The sequence below is a fragment of the Aricia agestis genome, chromosome 5 (genome assembly GCF_905147365.1).
Source record: "Aricia agestis chromosome 5, ilAriAges1.1, whole genome shotgun sequence".
Taxonomy (NCBI): Eukaryota; Metazoa; Arthropoda; class Insecta; order Lepidoptera; family Lycaenidae; genus Aricia; species Aricia agestis.
Window position 1 is genome coordinate 569,450 of NC_056410.1, and position 19,248 is coordinate 588,697.

Consider the following 19,248-nt stretch of genomic DNA (forward strand, 5'->3'; position numbering starts at 1 on the left):
GATAGAACAGCGACGCGCGTGCGTTGCTAAGGAATCGATCGTGTCAATTTTTGCATTGCAATTAGTTAGAACAAATAACTTCCCCGTGGAAAGAAATACCTCCTTTTGACCGTTTCACTTTCGTACCTATATTTTTACAATTAGATACTGCACAATGAGGCATTTTTGCACAACCCCTCCGGTGTAATCAAGTCGAGACGTGCGCGCTGACTGAATGAACGTTCAACAAATCTTGCTCACTTGTGCAAGATTGAAACACGCGTACTCCACCCGCTTAGCCGTTCTATCTTGATTTATTTCTGTGGTTCCAACATATTGTTAGCTGTTTTACTGGTCAGTGGCGTATTAACATGGTAATTGACGATCCCTAGGGGGAGGAGGCGGCGGGCGAGGCGGACAAGCGGTGGTGGTGGCGCTGGCGGCGGCGCTGGCAGCAGCTGTACGAGTACGAGCACAGCCGCATCGAGCCCGAGCCCTCCTTTTACACCGCCACCGACAAGCCCGGCGTGCGACGCGAGGAGCAGTGAGTTACCGTCTTATGGCATGTGCCCTATATCGGAATTAATGCCACTGCACCGTAAACTATCAATTGAAAGGTACCTAGCTGTTGTGAACTGCAATCAAAAGCAATGGCTGTGCATATCCCCGGCGTTTCTTACGTTGCAAATATTTATTGCAATCTTTAATTTCTTTTGATAACAACTGTGACGTTAATATTCAGGTTCCTGGTGAAAGACCGGCACACTCAGTTCTCCCCCGCGCAGCGCAGCCTCATGGTGATGCAGATTCTGTTGCGGGCAAAGTACGACAACAACGATACCAAGGTATTGGCCTAGGCGACACGATGAATATTTTATAGAACCACTCTTGTTTGCAACAGCTTTGAAACGACAAAACTTGATCTAAATCAGTTAATTTTTTGGGCTAAGCCAGGTTAATTTTTGGACTAACACACGACGTCTACATTAAATAAGACACCATCTTTACAATATTAAACAAAATTTCAAAATCAATGTATGTCGATGCAGCTGGGCATCCGACGTCTGCTGAACGACGGGACGTACCTGGCGTGCTTCCCGCTGCACGAGGGCCGCTACGACGCCGACGGCCCCGACCGCACGCAGACCGACAGACGGGTAATTCACTTGTGTCGCGACAAATACTGACCGATTATAAAAATAATAACAATGAATTAAGAATGAAAAAGCTCATGAGTAATGGTCGTAGAGCACAGAGAAATTCGTACCATTCATAGCTATCGCGATTTTTCTTCATTTTAATTGTTTTTATCCGGCGCCCCGGGCGGTTGCCCAGCGTTGCCGCCCCTAACGCCGCTACTGATGCGGTGTTTACAGCTGCTGTACCTGGAGTGGGCGCGGCCGTGCAAGTGGTACAAGAAGCAGCCGCTGTGGCTGGTGCGGCGCTACTTCGGCGAGAAGATCGCGCTGTACTTCTGCTGGCTCGGCTTCTACACCAAGATGCTGTACGCGCCCGCCGTCGTCGGCACGCTCTGCTTCCTCTACGGCCTGGCCAGCATGAACTCCGACGACAACATCCCCAGGTACTAACATGGGTCGCCTAGCTCTTGCGCTAAAAGGTGTTGTTGTAGGTGCGGGTTGTAGGTGGAGGAGGCCAGTACTTTCTTGGAGTGGCAAAAGAAAGTTCATTACGTCAGTTACTCTCGCCGGGTTAGTTCCCGAACCGGTGGTGGGCACCTTAGAATCGACCTTCGGAAATTTTTTGTAGTTTTGTAAAAATTACTCTGAATAAAAACTATTTTTATTTTTGATTTTGATAATGTACTCGTAGGTATGTGGCGTCATTTCTTAAAATAATTTTGTTAAAATTTTGAGCAGTAATTAACTCCCTACCGTCGTGTATAAATCGCAATGGATATCGATGGATTTATTCGTTCGCTTTCAAATCAAATCAAGTAGCTTTATTGCCAGAATGTTTTGTTTACACCAGCAGTTTTTCTACTTTTCAGTAAAGAGATCTGCGACGCGTCGGGTCCGGGCAACACGACGCTGTGCCCGCTGTGCGACAAGGCCTGCCAGTACCAGCAGCTCTCCGACTCCTGTCTCTTCGCCAAGCTCACCTACCTCTTCGACAACCCCGCCACCGTCTTCTTCGCGATATTCATGTCCTTTTGGGGTGAGATTCCACCAACTAATATCATTACTATAATATCATATAATTTGCCTATATCTTTCTATGTTTTTCGTGTATTGTAATAACTTTTTTTGGAAAGAAGTTCCTTATTTTGTTATAACGATTTCAGCGACAACATTCCTAGAGTTGTGGAAAAGAAAGCAGTCCGTCCTCAGATGGGAATGGGATTTGGCCAGCGTCGAACAGGTAATTTCTAACACATTTTTTTAACGGGCATATGGCTCACATATTCTCACCATTGCAACTCCAGGATCAACATTGGTAACCAACCACGAAAACCCTTTGATATGATTTCAAGGGTGTCCGAGGGACAAGCTAAATCTATCTTGGGACCCGCAACGAAATTAATCAGAATAAATGTAAGAGTAGTAGGAGATATTCATCTACATTATCGTAATATTATTTTGTCGTTCTTGTTTGCCTAGAAAATTTAGAAATTCCTTTGAACTATAAACACAACCTGCAAACCTTCAAGAAAAGAGCGTATTCCCTCTTCAAAGGCCGGCAACGCACCTGCAGCTCTTCTAATATTGCGAGTTGCTTTTCATCAGGTGACCTGTTTGCTCGTTTCCCCCCTTAAACTCAATTGATCCCCAGGACGAGGACCCGCGGCCGGAGTTCGAGGCGTCTGTGCGCACGTTCCGCACGAACCCGGTGACGCGCGAGAAGGAGCCCTACCTGCCGCCCTGGCAGAAGACCGTGCGATACGTCGCCACCAGCTCCGCCGTGCTCTTCATGGTCAGTTAACGTTACATTCATTAATAACATTATCAGGATGAGTGATTAATAGGAATCACGAGCGTTCTCACCAACGCGTGAGGATCAGTATAGGTACATATTATTACATTACAACAAAATGAGGCATGGGAGGATGCATTTTTTTGTAAAATTGCAATGCAAATTGTCTCTCATCTTGAAGTTACCGACTAATTTTATTACTAAAGCTTAACTTATTTATCAACAAGTTTTAATTTAATTACAGATCGCAATAGTGATGGGTGCGGTGCTGGGCACGATCATCTACCGCATCAGCATGGTGTCCGTCATCTACGGCGGCTCCGGCTTCTTCCTCAAGCGCCACGCCAAGATCTTCACCTCCATGACCGCCGCCTCGCTCAATCTCACCATGATCATGATGCTCACAAGGGTATGTGGTTTAGGAGTTTGGACCTCTCTATGAGCACAAAAAAGTTATATTCGACCAAACCGACAGACAGCTATAGTCTGTCAAGAAAGTGAAGAAATTAAAAAGTGGCAACATCGTAGTGTCATATTTTTCAAATCAATCTAAAAAAGGAATAACTTTTTAATTTCTTCACTTTCTTGACGGACTATAGTTAGTCTGTTTCGTTGGCTCCTTTTAATACCTTTTTATTTACAACTGTAATGATGCTGTTGCTTCCTACTTCTAAAAAGTAAATATTGGTAGAAAGGAATTACGCTCTATTTAGTTGCGCTGTAAATTAAATTGTTTGAAGTTTTATTGTTGTTTTTCTCTTGGAACTCAGTGGTAACTATTCGTAATATTTCAGATCTACAGCAAAGTGGCCGTGTACCTGACGAACGTGGAGAACCCGCGCACGCAGACGGAGTACGAGGACTCCTACACCTTCAAGATCTTCTTCTTCGAGTTCATCAACTTCTACTCCTCGCTAATATACATCGCGTTCTTCAAGGTCAGTCACATGAAGCAAATTACTCGTAGTGTACAAAACTACTTGAAAATTGACATAATCGAGAGTGTTCCTAGCAATTTCACCACTTATTCACCGCTACAAAATTTCGGGGGTTATTGACGTGACAACGTCTTCCTTTCCACGGGCTGCATGCACGAAAAGATTGACGTCATTGTCCCGTTCCGCAAGCGACAGCGCGGCACGAACGAGAGACAGTAATGATAGGCTCAGTTCGTAGTTGTCACGTCAAACTACCGTCCGTAAACCGACTTTACAGAAAACCAATTTTTAAATTCGTTACCTTCCAGGGTCGGTTCTACGACTACCCGGGCGACGACCAGGCGCGGCGGTCGGAGTTCTTTAAGCTGAAGGGCGACATCTGCGACCCGGCCGGCTGCCTGTCCGAGCTGTGCATCCAGCTCGCTATCATCATGATCGGCAAGCAGTGCTTCAACAACTTCGTCGAGCTCGGCTACCCGTCAGTAGCTTTCCTTTTTTTATATAAAATAAGGGGGCAAACGAGCAAACGGGTCACCTGATGGAAAGCAACTTCCGTCGCCCACTCTCTCGTCGGACACTCATCGTCGGCAGCATCAGAAGAGCCTTTTAAAAGGGAATAGGGTAATAGGGTAGAGAAGGGAATAGGGGAGGGTAGGGAAGGAAATATGGGAGGGTAGGGAAGGGAAAAGGGTAGGGGATTGGGCCTCCGGTAAACTCACTCACTCGGTGAAACACAGCGCAAGCGCTGTTTCACGCCGGTTTTCTGTGAGCCCGTGGTATTTCTCCGGTCGAGCCGGCCCATTCGTGCGCAAGCATGGCTCTCCCATGTCAAATAGAATTGATATAGGAAGTTGAACAACTGGTGGCGGCAGCGGTCGCACCGCGCGGTGACGCGGGACCCGCTGCGGCCGCACATGGCGTGGGAGATGGACTACCACCTGCAGGACCCCGGCCGCCTCGCGCTCTTCGACGAGTATCTAGAGATGAGTGAGTTCATTATTGCTGTTTTTTTTTATTCTTAAGTGTTTTAATTCTTAAGAGTCTGCGAATCGATTACGTTACCCGAATTCACGTACACAATATGATAAAAATAAAACATAAACAACATGTAGTACCATGGGCGTACCCAGGTTTTGGGCCAGGGGGGGGTAAATAACCCAGGTTCTGGGCCAGGGGGGGGACAAATTACGCAGATTCTGGGCCAGGGGGGGCAAATCAGATTTTTTACAAGCTAGGTGTTTATAAAGAATAAAAAATTAATAATTTTTAGTTGTATTGCAAACAAATTGCAAAAATTCGTTATTTTTATAGATGAAAGTACTAGACAATATACTTAGTAGGGACGGCAACATAATCCAGGGGGGGCATTGTATCGCGTTTCTCTTGTTATGTTAAATGTAGGTACTTTGTGTAATGTTCAAATGTGTAATATTCAAATTTTTGTTGAATAAACGTTTATTTATTTATTTATGTTATTTATTTATATGATAGTTAAATGTCATAACCCTCAAATCATCATTGTTATCATTGTTGAGTAATATTTCCGATATCGATTACAAAAATGTTTAAAGACGATCTTTGATAGACGTATAGACGTAGTACTACCGGTAATGTTACAGTCCTGCAGTACGGGTTCGTGACGCTGTTCGTGGCGGCGTTCCCGCTGGCGCCGCTGTGCGCGCTGCTCAACAACATCGCCGAGATCCGCCTCGACGCCTACAAGATGGTGACGCAGGCGCGCCGCCCGCTCGCCGAGCGCGTCGAGGACATCGGCGCCTGGTAATCTAACAATTATTAGCATTAACAGAACTAGTAAGTATGTACGGTCAACAGTTTGTCGACAGTACATCACGTCTCGACCTGTCAGCGTATACGCCGCTACGCGTTATTATAATTTACTTTAATTAACCAGTTCGCGTCAAGCCGCCAATCGGTTCGCGTGCTCTCTTTACCATTTAACCATTTTAGTATAAGTTAAGGATTCAATAGACCTATTGAACCTAACTTGTCTTTTACTCTGTACGGGACCAAACCACCGTACAAAGTAGTTCTGTGTAAATACTAATAATTATTGTTTGTCTACATTCAACACGATATGTTGTCTGTTAAAGAAAATGTTATTTAGTTTACTTTCTTATGTGTTTTAGGTACGGAATATTAAAAGGCATTACCTACGCGGCAGTCGTTTCGAACGTAAGTATTTACTCCGCTTATTTCTTATTTTAATAGTCATGTTTATCGTATTGTTTGTCACTTTGGTTCGGTTATCGCGCAGAATATTTTACATAGACCTCAAATGCAAGGATAGAGGTAGGTACAAGAATTAGAGTTTACGGTAAACATAAAATTTTTCAATATCTAATGCGTGTTGCAGGCGTTCGTAATCGCGTACACGAGCGACTTCATCCCGCGCATGGTGTACAAATACGTGTACTCCCCCGACAACACGCTCGCCGGCTACATCGACCACTCCCTCTCGTGTGAGTAATAATTTGTTACATATTGTTATTTTATCAGCTTCTGCAAATCCTTCTTGACAGTTCAAAGCGACGTAGATATCTTTGATCATCATTTATTTAATTAACAGAGTTTACATGAAAAATAATATTTAATAATGTTTACGTTTAGCTCATCGACTTCTGTAAAATAGGTACTATATCCTGAATATGTATTTGTAACTAGCTGTTGCCCGCGACTTCGTCCGCGTTAGCATAGTAGTAGTAGTAGAGCACATCCCAAGTATTATTTATTGTACAAAAATATTCAATGTACAGAATTGACTTTCCTACGATTTTATTAAGTATATACTTATAGATGTTCCGCGCGGCTTTGCTTGCGTAATTAAGAATTTCAAGCAACCGTACGTTTTTCCGCAAAAATAGCCTTTGTCCCTTCACGTGGTCAATTCTTTATGTTTGCCAAATAACATAAAAATTGCTCCAGTAGTTCCAAAGATAATAAGCAATTTCAAATAATTGCCCTCCGTTTTTTCCAGTAAATAGAGGAAAACTCTATTTACTTGCTCTTATTAGTCTTAGCGCGATAAAATATAGCCTATAGCCTTCCTCGATAAATGGGCTATCTTACACTGAAAGAATGTTTCAAATCGGACCAGTAATTCCTGAGATTAGCGCTTTCAAATAAGCCCTTTCATATAATTTCCCACGTTTTTTCCACATTTTCCTCTATTTTTTAGCTCCTATTAGTCGTAGCGAGATAAAATATAACCTATAGCCTTTCTCGATAAATGGGCTATCTAACACTGAAAGAATTTTTCAAATCGGACCAGTAGTTCTTGAGATTAGCGCGTTCAAATAAGCCCTTCCATATAATTTCCCCCGTTTTTTTCCACATTTTCCTCTTATTTATTCGCTACTATTAGTTTTATCGTAATAAAATCTAGCCTATAGCCTTTCTTAATCAATGGGCTATCTAACACTGAAAGAATTTTTCAAATCAGACCAGTAGTTCGTGAGATTAGCGCGTTCAAATAAGCCCTTTCATATAATTTCCCCCGTTTTTTCCACATTTTCCTCTATTTCTTCGCTCCTATTAGTCTTAGCGTGATAAAATATAGCCTATAGCCTTCCTCGATCAATGGGCTATCCAACAGTAAAATAATTTTTCAAATCGGACCAGTAGTTCCTGAGATTAGCGCGTTCAAACAAACAAACAAACAAACTCTGCAGAATTATAATATTATAATTATAATAAGTATAGATAATATTAGTATAGATAATTACTTGATATCGTGGTAGTGTTCAACACGTCGGACTACCGCGAGGAGTGGGGCGCGGACGAGACGGAGGTAGACCCGGCCGTGTGCGCGTACCGCGGGTACCGCAACCCGCCCGCGCACGCCGACCCCTACGGCCTGTCGCCTCACTACTGGCACGTGTTCGCGGCGCGCCTGGCCTTCGTCGTGGTGTTTGAGCACGTGGTGTTCGGCCTGACCGGCCTCATGCAGCTGCTCATCCCGGGCGCGCCCGCCGAGCTCCGCACGCAGCTGCAGCGGGAGGCACTCTTAGCGAAGGAGGCGAAATACGAGCACGGTAGAAGACACTCCACAGACTATCGACACCTCATGCCGCATACATTCGAAGGTACGTGATTTTCCAATCCTTAATTATCCAAGCCCACTATATTGATGAATAGTATGGTCATAGTCCGCTCCGCAACAGGGAAGAATAGTAGGCATTTTATTTTAGACTTGATGTTGTTGGTGTCCCTCAAGGCACAATACTGGGACCGTTGTTTTTCGGTTATTATATTGTTGTACCTCAAGATCTCGTATACGGACCGCTATTATACATGTTTCATGCCTTTGCCAGAACGTCCTAGCGGTCCGTACACTCGTCGTGCATCGCGCGCGTCGGACGGGCTGGACGCGCACGTGGCGGTGGCGCAGCGCCCGCGCAGCCCGCGACATCCCGTCCCTACCTAGCGGCAGCTAGCAGAACGTTCTTGGCCAAAGATTAGTATCGAATCTCAGTTATCTTTAAAGAAGTAAATAAAGGTTATAGATACTCACAAGATTATATTTATATTACATTAATCGAAATCAAAAGCAGACAAATATATTCCAAAATAAATAAATGTATAAAAATCTCGAATTTATTATGAAAATAAATAAATATTACGTGTCAGAAAATTAATTTTATCTTGTTAATTAAAAAAAAAACTAGTGTGTAAGAATACGCCAAATCTGCTCAACACTTTTTGGTGTACCACAGGGATAGCTTGAGACCTATTTTAAACAAAAGTTATATCAATAACAATAAAATTATCAAAATTGTACTCGAAACAATTGAAAACATTTTGTATACTTCACCAGAAATACAATAATTAAATTACAGGGAGTCATTGGACCAATATGTAAATATATTTTATTATTTGGGAGGAGCAATGAAATCTAAAGTAAAATATTACCAATAATATATTAATATATAATAGGAATATTACATTAGTATACGCGTTACCTGCCTTTCTGAAAATACAACTCTAGTCTTTAAAGAATTAAGTAACTTGCTAGTTTGAAGTTTCTATAATATCATAATATAACTTAACTGTATCGTTTTTTAAATCTTATCAATTATTATAATCGCAGTTGAATCGTTGAAATGTTAATTCCTATAGCAGCACCGAGCTTTTTGACATTAAGTTAAGTTAATTTAAAATATTATTTATAATATTATGTATTTGTATACGTATTACGTACTTTGTAATGTGTATGAGTTTTAATGTTTATATTACTTCAATATTGACCAATGTGTACATACATAATCTTATCTTATATCTTAATTGGAATCTCGGAATCGGCTCTAACGATTTTCATGAATATAGGGGGTTTCGGGGGCGATTAATCGATCTAGCTAGGAATCATTTCTAGAAAATGTCATTTTATTCGTGTTTTATCGAATACCGAGCAAAGCTCGGTCAAATAGCTAGTATTAGTTTAAGCAGTGTTATATAATATACGTATACGTGAAACTCAATGTGATATTAGACTTACAAGCTGAAGCCATTGAATATCATTCTGCAAACTGAAGTTAGCAGTGCTTGGTGGTAATTATTATATAATATGTACTTGCTAACTTCACTTCAGTGATAATGTTAGACGCGTTTTGCTTACTACTTTGATGTAATGGATATTATCATTTATTTGATTTATTGTGATTACTAAATATAAGACAAGCACTCTACTGACTACTCTTAAGCGTTAGATAAAACTAATCATGCAGACATTTTCTATTTATTCAATTCTAATGGGTCAGCTAGTATAGTATAAATTTGTGGTTTATGTCATAAGAGGAGAAAAGAAAGTATCTAAGATAATAAAATGCAATGGTGTAAAAATTAGCAATGGCTTTAATAACAACAATGTTTTAAATCATCCCATTTCTTGTTAATGGCGCCTATTTACCCAATATGTTAGAATTGCTCAGTAATAACAACTTGTATCATTAAAAGCTCGAGTAAGACTGGGATTATAGCAGTACTTTCTCGCTCCCTCTCTCTTTTCTTCTCTACTCTCTCTCACATTGGAGAGCCTAGTCTTTTAAGTTCCTTGTTAAGGTTGGACTCGATGCAATACGTGTTTCTATTGATGTACTTACTTATTGACAAATAAATGTTTATATGTTTACGCGATTGTTTTATTTTGATTCGCTTAGAGTTATTTTAGTTTGTTCCTACTTTGTCTTCTGATAAATCAACATTCCCTTTATTTTTCATTATAACCTTTGTCAGGATATTTAAATTATAAACAATTTATTTCTATTTATAGTTTGCTTCCTCTCGGTCTGATATAATAATTAATAGATACACTATATAGTATACAGCGTATCCTCCCTTATCCTAATCTAAGCGATTATATTTTGTAAAAAATATTATATCTTTTGCAAGACATATAGATAAAGACATGAGCGTAGACGAGAGGATAAGAATTCACATCGATAGTCGGTATGAACTAGTACGGTGATATAGGTTAATACATGCGCCGCGCGGTCATTCACTCCCGACAATTATTGTCTCCCGGGGTTGAAGGCGACGGTTGCCTAATTAGTGAATGTATATATTATGTCCACCAGTTCCAGACATACATACCTACATACTCTGAATTAAAAACCGTAACAGGTCGAGTTTTTCGAACAAATTGACAACGGAATAAATTATTATAATTCATCAATGCTTATAAAATCTAGTAAAATAATTAAAAAAGTGTCTACCTACCACAATAGCCATAATGACTTACTTAGTTCTGTCTATGCTGTGCCTAGTGCCTATAACTGTCCTCATAATATGAGTTAGATTCAGTCTGACTGAAGCTGTGAAAGTTGTTAGTTGTTACACGAGTGACCAACCTTTCTTCTTACAGCTCTTAGGTACAGCTCAAAATCAATTTTGAGCTGAACCAAACGAAACAAAAATACTTATAAAAAAATCGAGTTCATGGCCAAACTTGAAAAGAATTAAAAATGAATGCACAAATTATGCACTGGAAGCGGAAGTCGATAAGGCGTTCGATAACTGTGATGTAAACATGTAATCTCTCTTCACACTGTTGGTATCCATCCACTATTATTTTACCTCTGTGTTTCCATGAGACCGATACCTATGAGTTATGACGTCGGTACATAGACATGTGAGAGGTAGAATAGCTGTGAACCGAGTGTAGAAGTCATCTAGGTGCTGCAGCTGTTTGGAGCATAGCAGGCGGCGAAAGGATGCTCCAAATAGGAAGTGTCATTTCTTTGCAATTTCTTTGATGTCAGTGGGATTAACACTCTCTACATAACTATGATACCAATAATAAGACCATAACCATCTAATTAAGATATACTCGGTACTATAGGTCTACCAGAATCGATGGCAAAAAGTGAGAAAATAAATTGACTCTATCAATACCGGGGTAATTGGAATAAAAATTTTGATCTTTTTTTTTATAGCGGCTGATTATGTGTGTTAAACATGCAAATATAACAAAATATCCAATGATCAATAATATGTTTTGAAAATCTGCTGTCAAAAATTGCCATCAGATCCTGGTAGACCTATAATAATTAATTTTTTTTTTATTATTAAATAAGGGGGCAAACGAACAAACGGGTCACCTTATGGAAAGCAACTTCCGTCGCCCATGGACACTTACAGCATCAGAAGAGCTGCAAGTACGTTGCCGGCCTTTAAGAGGGAATAGGATAATAGGGGAGGGTAGGGAAGGGAAGGGAATAGGGAAGGGTAGGGAAGGAAAGGGAAAAGGGGAGAGGAGGGAAAGGAATAGGATAGGGGATTGGGCCTCCGGTAAACTCACTCACTCGGCGAAACACAGTGCAAGCGCTGTTGCACGCCGGTTTTCTGTGGGAACGTGGTATTTCTTCGGTCGAGCCGGCCCATTCGTGCCGAAGCATGGCTCTCCCACGTACAAAATTATCATAAGAAGTCTTTGTAAACCTAATATTTCCAAGACGGTGCAACTCTAAATGTTGTTATTAAATTATTAACAGTCCTCCCCTCTTTCCTTCTATCCTTTGCTGTATTGCACTATATTAATGTTTAATACTAAGGATTAATAAACAGGCTGAGTATTAAAAGAAAATATTGCAGATTCATGTATTTTCTTCGCAGCTAGATCGCAAGGAATAAGTGAAGAAACATTGTTATAACTTACAACGTGCTAAATAAATTGATGCAAAAACCTTTTTTACTGATAACAGCAAAATTATACATCGCGATCGTGATCATGCAACAGACAACAATGACTATTGACCGCATACCATCCATCACGCGGTAAAAACTCAAACACTTTTTGCCAAACAATTAATTATTAATATATAATTAGGTATTATTGTATTAATTGCTCTAATTAACCTTAGCTTCAGAATAGCTTGTCGTGTTGGCGACAATGATATTCTATGTTAGTATTTTAGAAACTCATTGGTTGGCGACAAAAAGAATAAAATCGTAATCTCAGAACACACCTTTGAATTGAAGTTCTGAGATTTTTTAGGTAGTGACGCATTTAATTTTTGCAAAATGCGAGTTTTGTTAAGTAATTTAATAATTAAAATTTTAAGTCGGTATACCTATATTTTATCAGTGAAATCAACGATATTGATATTTCGTGAGAATAATGTTTTGCTGGCAGGAGACGGACCGGACCGAACAACTAACAAGGAACAAAATAAGAAGAATACTTTCTGGATGAAAGTCTTTTTGATACTTGTGCAACCTACAAGTAGCAAACCTTACTTTGATACAGTACAAGTAGCAAACCTTACTTTGCTACTAGATCCTTTGATCCAGCGCACGTAGTGTAAGCTTTTAATAGGAAAAAAATTCTCCGATTTTGAAATATTCTTCATTGGTGCTAGGCTCCTATTTGGTCTTAGCATGATAATAATATATCTAAGTCTTATAGCCTTCATCGATAAACGGGCTATGAATCACTGAAAGATTCTTTCAAATCGAGTCAAAAGTTCCTGAGATTAGCGCGTTCGAGCAAACAAACTCTTCAGTTATAATAATATTAGTGTAAAGTATAGATACTTAAATAATAGTAATTAGCTTCTTCACGATAACATAATATTGTGAGGAAAACTCCTTATAGCTACTCATTACGCAGTCAGCACTCAGCAGTCAGCACTCTCGAACATAAATTAAATAAGTATTATATCGTCGATCGTCGTAGAAAAACTGGAGCCATTTAATTTTAATCACCTACCTATATACTTTAGAGTAACTAACACATTTGCAGAAAACATAATATTATGTAAACAATAATTCAAATTCAAATTCAAATTGTTTATTTCAGACAGCGCATAATTATAGTCCATATTAGCTCCCACGCCGGTTTCGGTGACGGTGGCCGGTTTCATTAAAACCAGGCCAGCTACGCAGGAGTAATTTTATAGTGCCCAAGTATGTGCGCAGTTCACAAGAGCACTCTCTATTCCTTTACTCTCATAACCCAGTGGAACGGAAGACCGACACGACCAGCGAGAGATCAGGCGCAGGACCGACTTTTTACATGCCCATCCGACACATGGATCATCTTACTTGTCAGACAATCAGGTGATCAGCCTGCATTGTCCTAACTAAACTTGGAAATAACATGTTTCCAACGCGGGAATCGAACCCACGACCTCCGAGTCAAGAGCCGCGCTCTATACCACTAGACCACGGAGGCGTCCAATATATTATATATTAACGCCTCCGTGGTCCAGTGGTTCAAATTACGTGCATGCATTTGTGTCCATTTCTTCATGAATGGACACTCAGTGTCCATTCGACTCGCAATGAGTTGCAGGTAACTGTTGGAGCTGCCGCGTACTCTTCTCATCAGGGATGCGGATCTTTTTCGCATTATTGCAGCAAAGCTGTCCACTCCGGCGTCCGCGAACATCCCTGACGCGCTACAGAATCGCGGCAGCCCCATCAGTGCCCGAAACACATTATTATATTGGACCCGCAGGGCACTATAAGCCGTTAGCGTATGTTTGACCCATAGGCTGCACGTATAGAATGCCTGACAGTAGGCACGAAACAAAGTGAAAATAATTAAGTATTATTATACTGTTTTTTTATGAAATAAGGGGGCAAACGAGCAAACGGGTCACCTGATGGAAAGCAACTTCCGTCGCCCATGGACACTCGCAGCATCAGAAGAGCTGCAGGTGCGTTGCCGGCCTTTGAAGAGGGAATAGGGTAATAGGGGAGGGTAGGGATGGGAAGGGAAGGGAATAGGGGAGGGTAGGAAAGGGAATAGGGTAGGGGATTGGGCCTCCGGTAAACTCACTCACTCGGCGAAACACAGCGCAAGCGCTGTTTCACGCCGGTTTTCTGTGAGAACGTGGTATTTCTCCGGTCGAGCCGGCCCATTCGTGCCGAAGCATGGCTCTCCCACGTATAAAATATGTATTAATAAATAAATTTGTATTAATTATTATAAAATAATGAATGAATTCATATTTTATAATAATTAATACAAATATTATACCTACTTCTATGTGCACAATCACAGTTTAACATTAATAACACACATAACATTATTTTTTATTATTTAAAAAAATAAAAACACATAAAATATGACGAGAGTAGGTAGTAGGTACACAAAGGCGGCCTTATTTTGTATATGTCGCACCCGACTGGTTTAAATAGCCGTTCAATCATTAGCTACATCGTTTAGCCGACTTGTTGACTACAACGTTCAACACTACAGCTAGACGACGCTTAGCCAACTGGTTTAATGACAAATTAACTAGGGCGACCATTAGCTTAATATGTAATTTGGGAGAATAGAAAAGATTATTCTCGGATTAAGTTTAAGGGGTGACCAAAAGTTTAATGCAATAAGTAAAAATAAAAAATTCTGAGGCGTGTTTTGTGACGGTCGCCGGCTGCTGCCACGGCACAGTCACAGTTCTAACCTAACCTACTTTTGGACTTTCTGGATTGTGTTTGTTTTTGTTTTGGCGGGGGACTGCGCCCCCCGAGCCCCCCTTTTATTTGACGACGGTCGCCGGCTGCTGCCGCAGCACGCTCGCTGCGCTCACTCGGCTCCCTCTGTATTGTGGTCTAAGTTCTAACCTAACCTAACCAACTTTTGGACTTTCAGGATTGTGTTTGTTTTTGTTTTGACGGGGGGCTGTGCCCCCCGAACCCCCCTTTCGGGTGGGCTGCGTCCATCCATTTCATAATCCCGTAATTTCTCCTCGAATATTTGCTGAAATTTTGATTCACTCGTATGTGTCTCCACAATTTTTGTCTCTTTAATAACACTTGTAACTTTTATTAACTACTTTCTTCCAGAAAAACAACCACAAACACCTGCTAGTTGACGCCATATTGTAAATAAAACGCACCTAGCGCCGCAGCGGTGCGCGCTGAACTACTTCAATTAGACGGCGGCTTTTGAATCAGCTGTAGTGTTGAACGTTTTGAGCGACTAAAATATTCAATATAAAAGCTAGACGTGTGATTGAGTGGCGTTGTTCAGTTAAAGGGCTAGCTGTTTGATTGAACGGCTATTTAAACCAGTCGGCTGCGGCATATATACATATATTACTTAATAGCAATTTCTTGCAGACAACCTTTGAAGGAAAGGAAAAAATTGCTGGAGAAAGGGCGTCGTGTTATAACTGTCTATAATATAACTAAGTATATTATAGTTAAAAAGTAAAATATTTAATTTTATTTAATTTGGAGAACTTACAGCGTACAAACAATAATATTAATTAATTAAGTAAATAAGAATTTTAAATGCCAAATATATTATTTAAAAAAAACTTAAAATAATGTGTACAGTGTATTGATCCGTGCAAATAATTACTCAATTGATCAATTTTCAATTTTTTGTTGACTCAGCGTTTCAACGTCTACGTCAGAGTCTACGTTGTCTCTAGACTAGAGCCATGCGATATACGTCTGTCATTTTCATAATACTAAAATGAATACATGATCGTCATGTTCTTGATTGTCCTTATCAACGATACTAATTTTAAATAAAAGTACTCAAAATTCATAGTTGAAATTATTATTATATTAGCATGTGCATATGTCGTACTTATACCTAGTTTAAACAGGCAAACCAGTAGTAGAACAGGTCTGCCGTGCTAGAAGTTACTTTAAGTTTGTATATTCTACAGTATTATTTGTCTATGCGATTCTTACAGCTTGTCAGAAAAGGGACAATAATCATTGAAAGTCATAATAACCAACAGGAAACCACATCTAATTTCGCTTGCTGTTTCTACCAGGCTACTAGTTACTACTAGCTTGTTTAGAGCTACCCATAGTCTGTGTTGGCCCCCTAATTGCAATAATGATTGATTTGTAAGGCAAATAGTGACGAACCTTTTTCACGGTCATCTCACGTACGATGGTGCTTAGCAGTTAGTATGACTATAACTTTATGTATGTAATTGCCGGCCATTCCCAACAAGTAACCTTTACTTCATAAATCTTATAATGTATTATCTAGCTAGGTACTAGCTAGATAGGTTGATCTTTAACTCGAAATTAACGTCTTTATATACAGTTTACAACTTACAAGCTGTTGAAATCAAGAACATTAATTTATTTCCTTAGTGCACTGTAAATAAGTGACATTAAAATCGGTATCATTGTGGACTGTTTTCGCTTTTAGGGTCAATTCAGACCGCAACGTGACGCGCAGATACCTCGAGCTGCATTTCTTAAAAACCCATTGAAATTTGAACTTTATTTACTACACAAAAAAGTTGACATTCAATTGACAGACTCCAATGTAATTTCTGTGACGTCGCTAGACGCCTCTCGACGTAAAGCTTAGGACAAACCTACGCGACCAAAACGACTGCGAAGCGGTAGCGTCTACCGCGCGGCGGACGCTGCCCATGTAATCTTATGGCGCCGTGCACACCTACGCGACCGCGACGTGTTCGCGTCGGCAACGCGAAACATGCGCGTCAAGTTGTCAGACGCGTGTTTTGAAGTGACTAGACTTCTTTTTTAAAACCTTTTTTATATTATTTTGTACAACTCTTTAGTTTATGATTTTTTGATTTGTTTACGTTTTGATAGATTGTGTCATGATATTAAGGCACGTACCACATGTGCATGCTTGAACACAGTTTTGCTAGCGCATGCTTCTCGCATGAAAAGATATAAGACTGACTTATCTACCACATGCATGCGCAAGCTACATTCTTGCCGAGATCGTCGGCGTATAAACAATGTTTCTCAATGAAGAACTATATTTTCTTCTGCTTTAATTTTTCCAGTGTTTGCTAGTGACAAAATTGATAATGCATAAATAATAGTTTTTTTTCATATGCGTATTTTTTTATTCCTCTCATAATAATCTTTCGATTTGATCTTCCACAGAGCGAGCGGAGATTTTTATAATTCAATGAATTCAGTTGCAATCTGACGTTTATAATAATATGTACGTAGATCTGCCATTTTAGAGAAGCGTGCGCGCATTTTAACACCATATTTTGACTGACAAAGAGCGGATTGAACACTGAACTTCCAACCACACGCGCAGATAAGTCTACACGAAGGCATCCCTGAATTTCAAGCAAGTTTAAAAAACAACAAGACAAACTTTGGGGCTTGCGCGTACTACAGTTTTACCAACTACACGCACAATGTTCAGTGTTCAAGCCGGCATGCGCAAGCAAATCTGTAGTCAAGCATGCACGTGTGGTAGGCGCCTCAATTAATTCAACTTGACCATTGTGGACGTGTTTTATTCCTCTGCACCTTCCAAATCAAAAGCAAGCTTAGCATCTGGCAACCCTCATGTCCGTCCGTCCGACGCATCGGACTCCGTTATTAAGTAGTGTCCGACCGAAACTGATTTTTCAGCCGAAACCGAAACCGAACTTTCGGCCTTACTCTCAGTTTCGGCCGAAACCGAAACTTGGTAAAACATTAAATATTACGATTATTTACTGAAATTTATTGATTTTTAACATAAATTACAATTCTTTAAAGTAAAGTAAACATTGAATTTTTTACTTTTTGCGACATTTCTTACCATAAATATTATTATTCTTAGACTCGAATTACTTTTTGTACTATATTCCGTTTTTTTATACGATTCCAAGTAGATGCGTTTCGTCTCATTCAGAGCAAATCCGATTTTTATCTTCTGAACGCCCAATATTCGAGTTGAAACTTCATAAAACACATGTCCTGTCGGTGTAGTGTATGACAGATCGAAAAACATAGGCGAAAAAATTGTTAAGTTGACAGTTTTCACAGATATGCGTTTGGTTAGCTTATTTATCGTTTCTTGCTATTTGTTACTAAACGTGACAAGGCTCAAAGACGATAAAAATGTATAAAAATCATCAATCAAACGTATAATGTGACCTATAATGAATCTAATCATTAATCGCGATTAAATGAATAATGTAAAATCTATTTGAAACAAAACGAGATTCACGTCGCCATAATATAAACGCGTTCATTGTTCAATGAGAACTTAGTTTAATAAAACGTTTAAGTGTGATTGGTGAAATTCCCCTTAATGTATTAGAACGAAGGATTACCCTAAGAAACAAGAGCAGAGGTTATTTGAAGTCATTTTATTTAGGTGCGATTCACCTAAGAAATAGAACGCGCTTAGTGTACACTAAATTGGTTCTACACGTATAAACGCGTTTATAGCACCAAATTGAATTTCACTAACATAAAGTTCACAACAAATCCGAGTTTTATCTTCAGAACGTCCAATGTTGCACGGTTAAAATAGACGAAAAAAATGATGCGTTTGGGTAGTTTATATATCGTTCTTGCTTTTTTATTGATCCCCGTAGGAACGCGTTTAATGAGAACTAAGTTTTATAAAACGAAGTTGTGCGATTGGTGAAATCCTCCCTTAGACATACTACTGAACGACGTACTACTGAAAACAAAATCAATAATTGCAGTATATTATTTTTATGGGAGACATGGACACGACCGCGGTCGAAGTTCAAAACGAAATGACTAAGCAAACTTGCAGTTGACGTCACAATTTTTTTTCTCCAGAAGGCGTTTTGCCACTAAACCTGAAAAATATACTGAGGGCCGCAAGAGTGAAGCTTACGGGGAAGTGGGCTAGATAAGATTCTAGCATTGTTTTATTAGTGTTCAACATGCATTTCCACCAAGAACCAACGGTACAATCAATTACATATATATATTAAATACACTAGAACACAATTTTATGAAATTACAATTTGGTAGACATTTTGATAGCTCAATCAAAACGTCATATTTAGACAGCTGTTGTCAATTCGGAATGTAGCAAACGCAACGTCGAATCATTTGACGCGTCTAGCAGCGCCACATACGCCATGCAGCTAGACGTCGTGCTGACATCGATATTTACGTATACGATATCAAACGAGGAGATGCGCGGCGCGTC

The 19,248-nt window shown here is 40.0% G+C and overlaps 1 protein-coding gene across 2 annotated transcripts in view; it reads left to right on the top strand.

Moving 5' to 3' along the window:
• The window catches only part of LOC121727425 (anoctamin-4), a 43,233-nt gene extending 34,672 nt beyond the window's left edge, over positions 1-8,561 (top strand). Inside the window, exons 9-24 of one of the 2 annotated variants that reach the window (XM_042115268.1) lie at positions 372-523; positions 722-824; positions 1,029-1,136; positions 1,356-1,561; positions 1,988-2,154; positions 2,282-2,358; positions 2,770-2,910; positions 3,155-3,319; positions 3,705-3,848; positions 4,157-4,326; positions 4,696-4,835; positions 5,468-5,627; positions 5,996-6,041; positions 6,223-6,328; positions 7,607-7,951; positions 8,180-8,561. In XM_042115268.1, coding sequence (XP_041971202.1) covers positions 372-523; positions 722-824; positions 1,029-1,136; positions 1,356-1,561; positions 1,988-2,154; positions 2,282-2,358; positions 2,770-2,910; positions 3,155-3,319; positions 3,705-3,848; positions 4,157-4,326; positions 4,696-4,835; positions 5,468-5,627; positions 5,996-6,041; positions 6,223-6,328; positions 7,607-7,951; positions 8,180-8,292 — 2,343 coding nt within the window. In that variant the 3' untranslated portion in view covers positions 8,293-8,561. The remainder of the gene's footprint in view (positions 1-371; positions 524-721; positions 825-1,028; positions 1,137-1,355; positions 1,562-1,987; positions 2,155-2,281; positions 2,359-2,769; positions 2,911-3,154; positions 3,320-3,704; positions 3,849-4,156; positions 4,327-4,695; positions 4,836-5,467; positions 5,628-5,995; positions 6,042-6,222; positions 6,329-7,606; positions 7,952-8,179) is intronic. The other variant, XM_042115269.1, reaches the window with a different exon arrangement.
• Positions 8,562-19,248: the final 10,687 nt, after the last annotated feature.